Source organism: Cetorhinus maximus, chromosome 15 (genome assembly GCF_964194155.1).
Source record: "Cetorhinus maximus chromosome 15, sCetMax3.hap1.1, whole genome shotgun sequence".
Classification (NCBI taxonomy): Eukaryota; Metazoa; Chordata; class Chondrichthyes; order Lamniformes; family Cetorhinidae; genus Cetorhinus; species Cetorhinus maximus.
In genome coordinates this window covers 75690246-75703413 of record NC_135893.1, presented here as the reverse complement: position 1 = coordinate 75703413, position 13168 = coordinate 75690246, and the positions used below count along the sequence as shown (strand labels likewise).

General features: G+C 43.2%; 1 protein-coding gene across 2 annotated transcripts in view; it reads left to right on the top strand.

Moving 5' to 3' along the window:
* Window positions 1-9342, top strand: part of brat1 (BRCA1-associated ATM activator 1) — a 42425-nt gene extending 33083 nt beyond the window's left edge. For both annotated transcript variants that reach the window (XM_078558676.1, XM_078558675.1), the window contains one exon: window positions 8477-9342. In XM_078558676.1, coding sequence (XP_078414802.1) covers window positions 8477-9163 — 687 coding nt within the window. In that variant the 3' untranslated portion in view covers window positions 9164-9342. The remainder of the gene's footprint in view (window positions 1-8476) is intronic.
* The last annotated feature ends 3826 nt before the right edge of the window (window positions 9343-13168 follow it).

The window sequence follows — 13168 nt, the reverse complement described above, 5'->3', positions numbered from 1 at the left end:
CTTGAGCGAGTCGTGCGTTCACCCGCATGCCAAGCTAAAAATTCTGCCCATTATAATTGTTTGCTTGATATCTTCATCCACACGTCCCTCTGTTGCTCCCCTGAGTAATGATGGAAGCTGATGCAGAACAAACAAATGTGTTTTGGCATTCAGCTGCAGCGCAAAGTGTGCTCCTTCCGAAGTCCAGTCATGATGTGATTTAGAGACGAAAAAAATGATGCTGCACGGGGAGAGAGACTGCGAGGTTCTTAAGCAAATTGATATAGGGAGTGACAAGGTATTGGAGGTGTTGGCACTTAAAAGTGGACAAATCTCAAGGTCCGGATGATTTGTGTCCCAGATTGCTGAGGGAGGCAAGGGAGGAGATCGCAGGGGCTTTGACCCAAATTTTTAATTCCTCTCTGGCCATGGGGGAGGTGCCAGAGGACTGGCGAACAGCTAATTGGTTCCGCTATTTAAGAAGGGTTGTAGAGATAAGCCAGGGAACTACAGGCCAGTGAGTCTCACGTCAGTGGTAGGGAAACTATTGGAGAGAATTCTGAAGGAGAGAATCTATCTCCACTTGGAGAGGCAAGGTTTGATCAGGGATAGTCAGCATGGCTTTGTCAGAGGGAGGTCATGCCTAACAAATTTGATTGATTTTTTGTGGAGGTGACCAGGCGTGTAGATGAGGGTAGTGCAGTTGATGTAGTTTATATGGATTTCAGCAAAGCCTTTGACAAGGTCCCACATGGGAGACTTATAAAGAAGGCAAATGCCCATGGGATACAGGGTAATTTGATAAGGTGGATTCAAATTGGCTTAGTTGTAGGAGACAGAGGGTGATGACAGAAGGTTGCTTTAGTGACTGGAAGCTGGTGTCCAGTGGCGTACCACAGGGATCTGTGCTGAGTCCCCTATTATTTGTCATTTATATAAACGACATAGAAGACTATGTGAGGGGTAGGATTAATAAGTTTGCGGATGACACAAAGATTGGCCGGGTGGTTAAGAGTGAGGTTGAGTGTCTTGGGCTACAGGAAGATATAGACGGGATGGTCAAATGGGCAGATAAGTGGCAGATGGAATTTAACCCTGAAAAGTGTGAGGTGATACACTTTGGAAGGAGTAATTTGACAAGGAAGTATTCAATGAACGACATGACATTAGGAAGTTCTGAGTAACAAAGGGACCTTGGCGTGTGTGTCCATAGATCTCTGAAGGCGGAGGGGCACGTTAGTGGGGTAGTGAAAAAGGCATATGGGACACTTGCCTTTATCAGTCGAGGCGTAGATTACAAAAGTAGTGAGATCATGTTGGAGTTGTATAGAACCTTGGTGAGGCCACAGCTGGAGTACTGTGTGCAGTTCTGGTTGCCACATTATAGGAAGGATGTGATTGCAATGGAGGGGGTGAAGAGGAGATTCACCAGGATGTTGCCTGGGATGAAACATTTAAGTTATGAAGAGAGGTTGGATAGACTTGGGTTGTTTTCATTGGAACAGAGAAGATTGAGGGGCGACCTGATCGAGGTGTACAAGATTATGAGGGGCATGGACAGGGTGGATAGGGAGCAGCTGTTCCACTTAGTTGAAGGGTCAGTCACGAGGGGACATAAGTTCAAGGTGAGGGGCAGGAGGTTTAGTGGGGATGTGAGGAAAAGCTTTTTTACCCAGAGGGTGGTGACAGTCTGAAATGCACTGCCTGGGAGGGTGGTGGAGGTGGGTTGCCTCACATCCTTTAAAAAGTACCTGGATGAGCACTTGGTACGTCATAACATTCAAGGCCGTGGGCCAAGTGCTGGTAAATTGGGTTAGGTAGGTAGGTCAAGTGTTTCTCATGTGTTGGTGCAGACTCAATGGGCCGAAGGGCCTCTTCTGCACTGTGCGATTCTGTGATTTGCCAGTGGAATGAATACTTGATGATAAGGTCTTTTCAGACCATAATATTATTAGAGTATATTTGGTTTTAAGGCCTATAACCTAAAGCTAACCTTTGTTTAACTGAACACATTGGCAACTATTTCCTTCCTTAGGTAAGGATAGCAAAACTTTACATAATATTCCAGGTGTGGCCTCACCAAGGCTCCTTTCAATTGCAGCAAGACCTCTTTACTCTTGTACCCAAACCCTTTTGCAATAAAGGCCAACATACCATTTGCCTTTGTGATTGCTTGCTGCACCTGCATGTTAGCTTTCAGTGACTTATAAACAAGGACACCCAGGTCCCTTTGGACATCAACACTTCCCAATCTCTCAACATTTAAGAAATAGTCTGCATTTTTGTTTTTTCTACCAAAGTGGACAACTTCACATTTTTCCACATTGTATTCCATCTTCCATGTTCTTGCCCATTCACTTAGGCTTTCTAATCCCTTTGAAGCCTCTGTGCATCCATCTCACAAGTCACATTCCCACCTAGCTTTGTGTCATCAGCAAACTTGGAAATAATACATTTGGCCCCCACATCCAAATCATTGATATAAATTGAGAATAGCTAAGGCCCAAGCATTGACCTTTGCAATACCATATTAGTCACAGCCTGCCATCTTGAGAATGACATGTTGATCTCTGTTTTCTGTCCATTAAGCGATGCATGCCAGTATATTCACCCCGATCCCATGTGCTCTAATTTTGCTTACTAACCTCCTGTGTGGGACCTTATCGGAAGCCTCCTGAAAATCCAAATATACCACATCCACAGGTTCCCCCTTATCTATTCTGCTAGTTACATCCTCAAAAAACTCTTAACAAGTTTGTCAAATGTTTCCCTTTCATAAATCCATATTGACTCTGCCCAATCCTACCATCATTTTTTAAGTGTCCAGTTATCACATCCCTTTTTTATAGATTCTAACATTTTCGCTACTACTGATGTCAGGCTCACAGGTCTGGAGTTCCCCGTTTTCTCTCTCCCTTCTTTCTTAAATAGTGGAGTTACATTTGCGACCTCCCAATCTGCAGGAACCATTCCAGAATCCATAGAATTTTGGAAGATGAACACCAATGCGTCCAGTATCTTTCAAGCCACCTCTTTCAGTTCCATTACTTTCTCCAGTATACTTTTTTACTAATGCTAATTTTTTTCAGTTCCTCATTCTCACTCGTCCCTTGGTTCTCTAGTCTTCCTGAGAGGTATCTTCATATCTTCCTCCGTGAAGGTGGATACAAAGGCCAGGATTTTCTGGTCCTGTCTTGGTGGGACCTGCCGCGGGAGCTTCGGCGGCCCAGCCCCATTGAATATCGGAGAGACCAGTCAATCCCAGCAGCAGGCAGGGCCAGAAAATCCCGCCTAAAATATTTGTTTAGTTTCTCTGCTATTTTCGTATTCCACATTATAAATTCTCCTGTCTCTACCTGTACTGGGCCCACATTTGTCTTTGCTAATCTTTTCCTTTTTATACACCTATAGAAGGTTTTACAGTCCGTTTTTATATTTCTCACTAGTTTACTTTCCTATTCTATTTCCACTTTCTTTATCAGTTTCTTGGTCCTCCTTTGTTGAATTCTAAAATGCTCCCAATTCTCAGTCTTACTACTTTTTTGACAACCTTATAAGCCTCTGCCTTTGATCTAATACAATCTTTAACTTCTCTTGTTAGCCATGGTCAGATCACTTTTTCTGCTGGGTTTTTGTGCCTCAAAGAAATGTAACTTTTGTTGTAAACTGTGTATTAGTTCTTTAAATGCTAGCCATTGCCTCTCTGCCACCTTACCTTTTTATGTAGTTTCCCAATTTATTGCAGCCAACTTGCCCCTCATACCTTCATAGTTTCCTTTGTTTAGATTTAAGACCCTGAGTTCAGATTGAACAACATCACTTTCAAACTTAATGCAAAATTATACCATATTATGGTCACTATTCCCTAAAGGCTCCTTTACAATGAGATTGTTAATTAGCCGTTTCTCATTGATCCAGAATAGCCTGTTCTCTAATTGGTTCCTCTGTTCTGGAAAACCATCTCATATACATTCCTGGATTTTGTCCTCCATGGCATTAGTGCTAATTAGGCTTAGTCAGTCTATATGTAGATTGAAGACCCCCTATAATTACTCTGTTTACTCTTGTTACATGCACCTCTAATTTCCTGATTTATACAGTGCCCTACATTACCACTACTTTTTGGTGCCTATAAACAACTCCTACCAATATTTGCTGTCCTTTGCTGTTTCTTGGCTCCAGCCAAACTGATTCTATATCTTGATCTTTCGATCGAAGATCCTCTCTCAATAATGTACTGATGTCATCCTTTATTAACAGCGCTAGCCCACCTCCTTTTCCTTTTTGTCTATCCTTTCTAAATGTCAAATGCCATTGAATATTCAGTCCCCAGCCTTGGTCACCCTGCAGCTGCATCTCCGCAATGACAATTAGATCATACCTGTTTATTTCCATATGGGGAGGCAATGGCATAGTGGTATTGTCGCTGGACTAGTAATCCAGATACCCAGGGTAATGCCCTGGGGACCCAATTCAAATCCAGCCAATTCAATAAAAACGTGGAATTAAAAGTATAATGATGACCATGAAACCATTGCTCATTGTTGTAAAAACCCATTTGGTTCACTAATGTCCTTTAGGGAAGGAAACCTGCTGTCCTATATGTGATTCTAGACCTACAGCAATGTAATTGACTCTTAAATGCCCTCTGAAATGGCCTAGGAAGCCACTCAGTTGTATCAAACAGCTATACAAAGTCTCAAAAAAGAGATTCCTCCTCAAAAATGGAACGAAGCTTGACACTATCCAGGACAAAGCAGCAGAAACGGAACTGGACTAGCCATATAAATACTGTGGCTGCAAGAGCAGGTCAGAGGCTAGGAATCATGCGACGAGTAACTCACCTCCTGACTCCCCAAAGCCTGTCCACCATCTACAAGACACAAGTCAGGAGTGTGATGGAATACTCCCCTCTTGCCTGGATGAGTGCAACTCCCACAATACTGAAAAAGCTTGACCCCATCCAGGACAAAGCGGCCTGCTTGATTGGCGCCACATCCACAAACATTCACTCCCTCCACCACCGACACACAGTAGCAGCAGTGTGTATCATCTACAAGATGCACTGCAGGAATTCACCAAGGCTCATTATATAGCACCTTCCAAACCCACGACCAATACCTTCTAGAAGGCCAAGCACAGCAGATAGATGGGAGCACCACCACCTGGAAGTTCCCATCCAAGTCACTCACCACCCTGACTTGGAAATATATCACCGTTCCTTCACTATTGCTGGGTCAAAATCCTGGAACTCTCTTCCTAACAGCACTGTGGGCGTACCTACACCACATGGACTGTAGAGGTTCAAGAAGGCAGCTCACCACCACCTTCTCAAGGGCAACTAGGGATGGACAATAAATGCTGGCCCAGCCAGCGAAGCCCACATCCCGTGAATGAATTTTTAAAAATTGTGCCCTCAATTCATATACCCTGTTGCAAATGCTGTGTGCATTCAGATAGAGTGCTTTTAATTCTGTCTTTTTATTATTTTTGCAATCTCTAGTGTTATCTGCTGATGCACCATTAAGCTTGTGCGCTCTGTCCTTCCTGCCACACTCAGATTATCAATTCCCTTATCGCTACTGAGCTCCTTCCTGCCACACTCAGATTATCAATTCCCTTATTGCTACCGTGCTCTCTTGCCTTCTCTTCTCCCTTTAATTCATCACATCTTCCCTCCTTGACCTCTCACCCCCACTATTTAGTTTAAATCCCTCTCTACCGCCTTAGTTATATGACTTGAAGAACACTGGTCCTAGCGCGGTTCAGGTGAAGACTTTCCCAACAGTACAGGTCCCACTTTCCCCAGTACCGGTGCCAGTGCCCCATGAAACCCATTTCTCCGACACCAATCTTTAAGCCACGCATTCAACTCTCTGACCTTATTTACCTTATTCCAGTTTGTTTGTGGCTCAGATAATAATTCAGAGATGATTAACTTTAAGGCTCTGCTTTTTAATTTAGCCCCTAACTGCCCATACTTGCAAAGCAGAACCGCTTTCCTAGTCCTACCTTTGTCACCAGTACCAAAGTGGATTAACACCCCCCTGCCGCCAATGCACATGTCTTTCCAGCCCAGAGGAGATGTCCTGAGCCCTGGCACCTGGCAGACAACACAGCCTTCTGGACTCGTGCTCTCAGCTGCAGAGAACTGTGCCTATCCCCTGACTATACTGTCCCCTTGTACCATTACATTTCTATGAACTCTCCCCGTCGCTGGATTATGTTGGATGCTTCTTGTGATGGATGCTAACCTGTGTAATGAAGATGTTTTGTGCAGCAATTTTATTGTAAAAACTTAACCCGTTGCCTTAAAGTAAGTATTCTCCTTGTAGCTATATGTGCTCTGTAAAGCTTTTAGAAACCACTACTTCAGAGCTTCAATAATTTATTGTTTGAACTATGCATAGCTTTAAAAGTGCCAGACCAGAGAAATATAGTGTGCATTGCTAACAAAAGAAAACCAGCACTCTTATGACCACATGAATGGCTGAGCTATTTCACTTTAGCTAAATTGGAGCATACTTTGGAATGGCCAGATTTCTCTCCAGCACACCAGCAATAACTTGTACTTTTAGAACGTCTTTAATGTAATAAAATGTCCTAGTGTTATAATGCAAAAATTGACACCAAGCCACATAAGGAGATATTCAGGCAGATGTCCAAAAGCTTGGCCAAAGAGGTAGGTTTTTAAGGACTGACTTAAAAGAGGAAAGAGATGTAGAGGGATTTCAGGAAAGAGCTCCAGAACTTAAGGCTGTGGAAGCTGAAGGTGCAGCCACCAATAGTGGAGTGATTAAAATCTGTGATGCTCAAGATGCCAAAATTAAGAGGAATTCAGATATCTAGGATTGCAGGACTGAAAAAGATGACAGAGCTTTGGGAGTTGGGGGGCTGTGAGGCCAAGGAGAGATTTAGATCAGGTCTAGCGGTAACAAGAGCCTGGGTGAGGGTATCAGCAGCAGTTGAGCTGAGGCACAGACAGTCAAGCAATGTTATGGAGGTGGAAATAGGCAGTTTTAGTTGCATGGTCCAAGCTCAACCCTGAGTCAGATATGACACCAATGCTGCAAACTGTATGGTTCACCCTCATGGTTGCCAGGGAGAGGGAGTGAATGAATGGCTAGGGAACAGAGTATATAGCGAGGACCAAAGAAAATGGCTTCAGTCTTCCTAATACTTAATTGGAGGAAATTTCTGCGTATCCAGTACTAGATGTCAAACGAGCAGTCTGACAATTTGGAGACATTGGAGAGGCCTGGAGAGGTGGTGATGAGCTACAGCTGGGTGTCATGAGCATGCATGTGGAAACTGACATTGTGCTTTTGGATGTTGTTGCTGAGATGTAGATGAAAAATAGGAGAGGCCAAGGTTAGATCCTTGGGAGTACCAGAGCTAACCAAGTGGGAAGAGAAGCCATTGATGGTAATTCTCTGGATACAATTAGATAGATAAACCAGGCAAGTTCAGCCCCACCCAGCTGGACAATGGTTGAATGGCATTGAAGGAGGATGGTGTGGTCAACCTTGTCAAAAGTTGCAGTCAAGTTGAAAAGCACAAGGAGGAATAGATTACCTATGTCACAGTCACATAGAATGTCAGTTCTGACTTTGATGCTGTGGCAGGGGCAGAAACCTGATTGGAGGGATTCAAACATGGAGTTCCCAGAAATATGGGCACAGATTTGGGAGGTGACAACACATTCAAAATCCATGATGCACTCCTTACCCCAGCTGATTTTCTGATTTCACATTTTAAATATTTTTGATGGGCTCTCTGGCCTTGACCAGGGTGTCCATACAGTGTTGGGGGCCAGAGATTGGCTAAAGAGTTGAATTTCAGATTTTAAATTTTCCCCCTGCTTGTGCAGTTGATCATTTTGTTCAGATGCAATGTTTTTTTGAGATATTTAAAATGTAATTGGCTCTTGTACCATCCATACCAATGTTGGATGCCAGGAAGGAACTTGGAGCCCTGGCATCCAGCATTGCCATGGGAGAATTAATGGGAATTAACTTGCATGACATATTTCAGCCACTTATATTTTATTTCACTATTGCCCCATCACTGTTGATGGGATATCTCCCCACCCTTTAGGGAAAAAAAAACATTTGGAATCAATATGTTTTACTTTAGAGTATTATTCATTGTAATTCACAAAAGAAAAATGAAGGCTGTATTCACATGCGAATAAATTGTATTTTTTTCATTCATTCATGGGATGTGGACATTGCTGGCTAGGCGAGCATTTATTTGCCCATCCCTAATTGCCCCTGGGAAGGTGGTGGTGAGCTGCCTCCTTGAACCGCTGCAGTCCTTTAGATATTGTCTTTTATATATTAGATATATGCATCCTGGAGTATTTTTAGTTAGAGTAAAAGTGTGCTGCTTCTCATTTATATGAATCCCAATGTTGTGCTGATTGACACTAAGAACGTCAAGAACAAATAAATGTAATAAGTTGTTTTATTTTTACATTCTCTATTTTGCCTTCTAGGGCAATATTCTGTCCTATTTATTGGACGTTTTGAACAAGGATACAGAGGGTTTTCCCAGGAGAGCTGCAGTTAAAGTGCTTGCTGATTGGCTGAAAAATAGCCACATGCTTGGTTCATGTGAATTGGAAAATTTTGTCCCTGTTATTTTAAAAATAGGAAGCAATGATTTGGATTGGGAGGTCAAAGTTCATAGCCTGGAACTGGCAGAAGCTTTCATGGATCAGTCAGCTTCCAACTTATCCATAAGTCCATATGCAGCTGTGTTGTCAAATAACACTCATTCTACACAAGTGAAGGCCTTTCTGCAGACTCTCTGCGATGTAGGAATTTTTACTATCTTATTTCATGCTTTGTGGGACTGTGATAGACCAGTGGCTCAGAAAGCATGTGAGATCCTAATGAAGCTAAAAAAGATTGCTTCAGGTGCTGACAATGCAGAAGTTCACAACAAACCGAATGGACACAAACCAAACCGAGAAAGTTTTGGCAATTGGCTTTCCTACAGTAACTTAAATTTGCAAAATGTCAATGACGTCATAGAGGTTATGATAGCACTAGACTTGGAATTCCAACACCAACAGCTCATTCGCAGCAGTGATCACATTGAGAGCAGTCTCCGATCTCTACTACAAGACATACTGGCAGCCGCTGAAAATTCTGAAAATGATGGTGCAGACTGTTACTAATATGGTGGTTGTTGGCATGGGCTATAGTTCATTAATTTCAAATCAAATGAATGAGTCCGACAAAATCGTGGTACAAACTAAACTTTATTATAATGAAAGTGAAATCCAGGAGGTGAATATTCTAGCTTTGAGAACAAATGTATTTTATTATATTTGCATTAAAAATTAAATGGACAGCTTTTTCTGACCTTCTCTGGGGGTTGTAGTTTTTTACTTCTCTCCACACAAACTAAAATCAGCCAAATAAGCTAGCGTGTCTTGTCTGCCTGTACAAGATATCAGGGTAGAGTTTCAACTTTAGGTATAAATTGGGCTCTGAATCACGATAGTTTTCCAAAGTGAAATGTGTTATGGCACAGCTGATGGTAAATGCTGAGCTGCTCAAATCCCAAAGGGAAACTTGAAACAGCTGCCACTGTGATCGAGTAAATGAGTTTAAGCGGAAACTTGAACCATAATTTGTCAGGAAGATATAATCATTTTCATAATGTTATTGGACTATTATAGAGTAATAGTGGGGTCTGTGTCTATGTCTGTGTGTTTGTGTGTGTGTGTGTGAGTGAGACTGTGACTTAATTGAATTAAAGGCAGCTGGTCTGAAGGCTTTGATATAACAGAAGATAAGCTAGGTTTGAAATGCTAAGTAGGTAAACATAGAAGTAAAGGGAACATTTGCATTTGTAAATAAACCAGACTAGAAGGATTTCAAATGAGGGGGTGAAATGTTTCACCTAGCCAGGTGAAGTTAAGAAACAGTGTGTTTATTTTTCCCGAAGATTACTTGTAAAATTGGTACCATGATAGATTTTATTATTAGAGAGGTAAAAGTCCAAAGACATAGTGCTGCGCTCTTTCGCACGCATGCATGAAAGAACTCTGGTCCCGACTCTCCCTCCTCCCCCCTGCCCACGCAGGTAGCGCTGAGCACTACCGGCCAAGTATTACGCCGGGTGAGCGTTAATTGGCCCACCAGCATAAAATGGCGCAGCAGAGCCGATCACGGGTGGCGTCAGCTCTGCACCTGCTCCCTCTCAGCCTGCCTACCATAGGAAAAATCCTGGCCCTGGCTTCCATTTGCCACACTGAAACCCTTGCCACGTTTAATTGAGTTGCAGTCAAGATAGAGTTTCTCTGTATTGATGTGTGACTTACAAAATTTCATCTACCACACTGGTATCAGTGCAGATCTTGTTAAAGTAAATTAATTCAATTTATTTTCCAAACAGTACACGGTTTGTAAGCAATAAGCATGATTTTATTCAGGTATCAATTATTTGTCAGATTTTTTTTTGAAGTCCTGCCAAGTAATTCATCTCTTGATCTCTTAATGATATTCTGTTTTGTGCATTCAGTGTCTGTGTGGGTTTTTCCCATGGGCTGGATTTTACTGTTGGTGAGCGGGGCTGGGGGCGGGGCCCGCTCGCTGATGCGTAAAATGACGCGCGATGACGTCAGGCGGAACTCCCGATGTCACCGCACCCCATTTAAATTTTCAGGAAGGCAGGGTCGCAGCAAAATCACCAGCCCATCGACCCGTCAATGGCCAATTGAGGCCATTGACAGAGCAATTAAAGTAATTAGTGGACCTGCCTGTCCAACCTTATGGTTGGTGGGCAGGCCAGGAGCCCTGGCGCAAACTAGAAAAAACATGAAACCTCATCCACAGGCGGGATGAGGTTTCATGTAGGGTTTTAAAAATTTTAATAAAGTTTTTTTGGAAGTTATGAACATGTCCCAACTCATGACATTGTCACATGAGGGGACATGTTAGGGAAATTTTATTTTTCTATTTTGAGCTTTTTCACATTTAGAGCCGATCTCCCTGAGGCTGCATTTAGCCTCAGGGAGATGAGTGCGCTCTTTCGTGCGCATGCGTGAAAGAGCGCACTCTCGATTTTAGGAATCCACCCCGCCCGCACAGAATACATAGCATTTCCCTGCGGATGTCATGCTGGGCGGGCCTTAATTGGCCCGCCCATGTAAAATGGCGCTGCGCCTCCGATCGGGGGGCGCAGATCGGAAGCGCGCCCATACCTGCCCACCCATCAACTTTCTGCCCCCCGATGGGGGGAAAATTCAGCCCCATAAATTCCTAACTGAATTATGGAATCAAAGAATGATTACAGCACAGAAGGAGACCATTTGGCCCATCATGTCTGTGCCAGTTCTCTACAAGATCAACTCACCTAGTGCTTCAACCACCTTTATCCCGTTGCCCTGCAAATTTTCTCTCTCCAGATAATTATCCAATTTGCTTTGTAAGGTTTTGATTGAACCTGCCTGCACCACACACTCAGGCAGTGAATTTCAGATCCTAACCACATGCTCTGTAAAAAAAAGTAATGCCCTATAAAGGCCAGGCCATGGGTTAAATGAAGGCTGGTTACTACCCCAATGGTGCAAGAGAAAATTACTGGCTAACTGAAGAATTTTAAACAAGGAAATCATGCGTATGGAAGCAGTGAAAACAAGTGATATGGAGCAATGAGGGATAGGGAGGAGCGTAAGCAGGAAATATTTCAGAGCATGGAGATTGGGGTTTGGGTGAAATACAGTATGTGGGGCAAAAAGCTCCATTCAAGGTCAAACGGAACTGTAATGTTGCACACTAATAATTGTAACCTGACGAGTAAGCCAGAAGGTTGATGAAGTCTGTCAAGTATACATGGGTGCGAACAGAATCCAAAACATTTAGCAGGAGCTTTACCCTGCAAATGATCTTGTCAGTCCCATGCCTCACTTGAGAATGGTTGATATCTCCCTTTAGTTCAAAATATGACACCTGCCCACAATAACATTTTTGAAAGAGAGACAGATTACACAATAAGCGTATCTGAACGCTGGCCATGTATATAACTAGGTTTGTATTTACCAACATCATTTGGAATTTAAAATATATTATGCACAGTGATGTAGTTTCAAAACTGCTTGAGACATAATGTATTCTAAATGAATCAAGTTTTCATTTGCGCAGTAGATATTTAAAAATGTTGGCTGTAGGGCAGTTGAAAACAGAAGAACAACTTTCCAAGCAGATGCTTGGCCTGGACTTTAGCCTGAAAATGAATTCTGTGCTGGGTGGAGGTTGTTCTGAGGTCTGGATAACTGAAGAATGGTTTCCAAAATGTCCAAATGAATTTAACTGCAGGGCTATTTTAGATGTATTCCTGTGGGGTTCCTGCCTACCAGCAGCCTGATTGACAGACTAGAGGCCTGTCAGATGGGAAGCTTACTTCACAAGGCCGAAGCCTCTACATGAGCAGGTAGTTGTGTTGGGGAAGTTCACAGAGATCATGGGATAAGCTTGATCAGGAGGTGGCGTGGGGAGTGAGGGGGGTGGGGGGATGTTGGAAAGCAGACAGATTGTGAAGGTGGTGGGGTAGCAGTTACAGGGTATATTTGGCCTAAGTGAAGCAGTCTTTCACTTCCTAGCCTGCAAGCAGTGCTGTAAACGCACATCATTTGATTCAGCGCTTGTCACCTCCTTTAAACTGCCAAGTTTCCTGAGTGCCAGGAAATGCAGCCTTCCTTTCTCTTTTGGCTTTTCCCATGTTACATGGGGATTCATCACAATGCTGGTTGATCATCTTCATATCAACCATCATTTTTTGGATTTGGCGGATGGTTTTACACCCAGATGCCCTTCCTGCTCCTAACCCTCCCCATTTATCCAGCACTGATACACGCTGGCTTGCCTGCACCAGCGGCTGGGCTCTTTCATAGTCAACAAGTCCTGGATTGGGACTTGAGCCCGGGGCTTTCTGTCTTATAGACAGGAGAGCTACCCACTGAGCCACTCCAGCTCCCCCAGGAAATTTGACCACCCGTGGTTAAAAATAGAGTTACTGTTAAAATGAACCCTCACACTCATAACATTTAAATGATCAAGCTGCTTCCCTTGAGCCTGTTGGTGTCCTGCCTCTGTAAATACTAGATGTGGGCAGATTGAGTTCCTGTGCCAGATTTTTGTTGTCCTTTAACATCTCACACACCAACCAACCACTT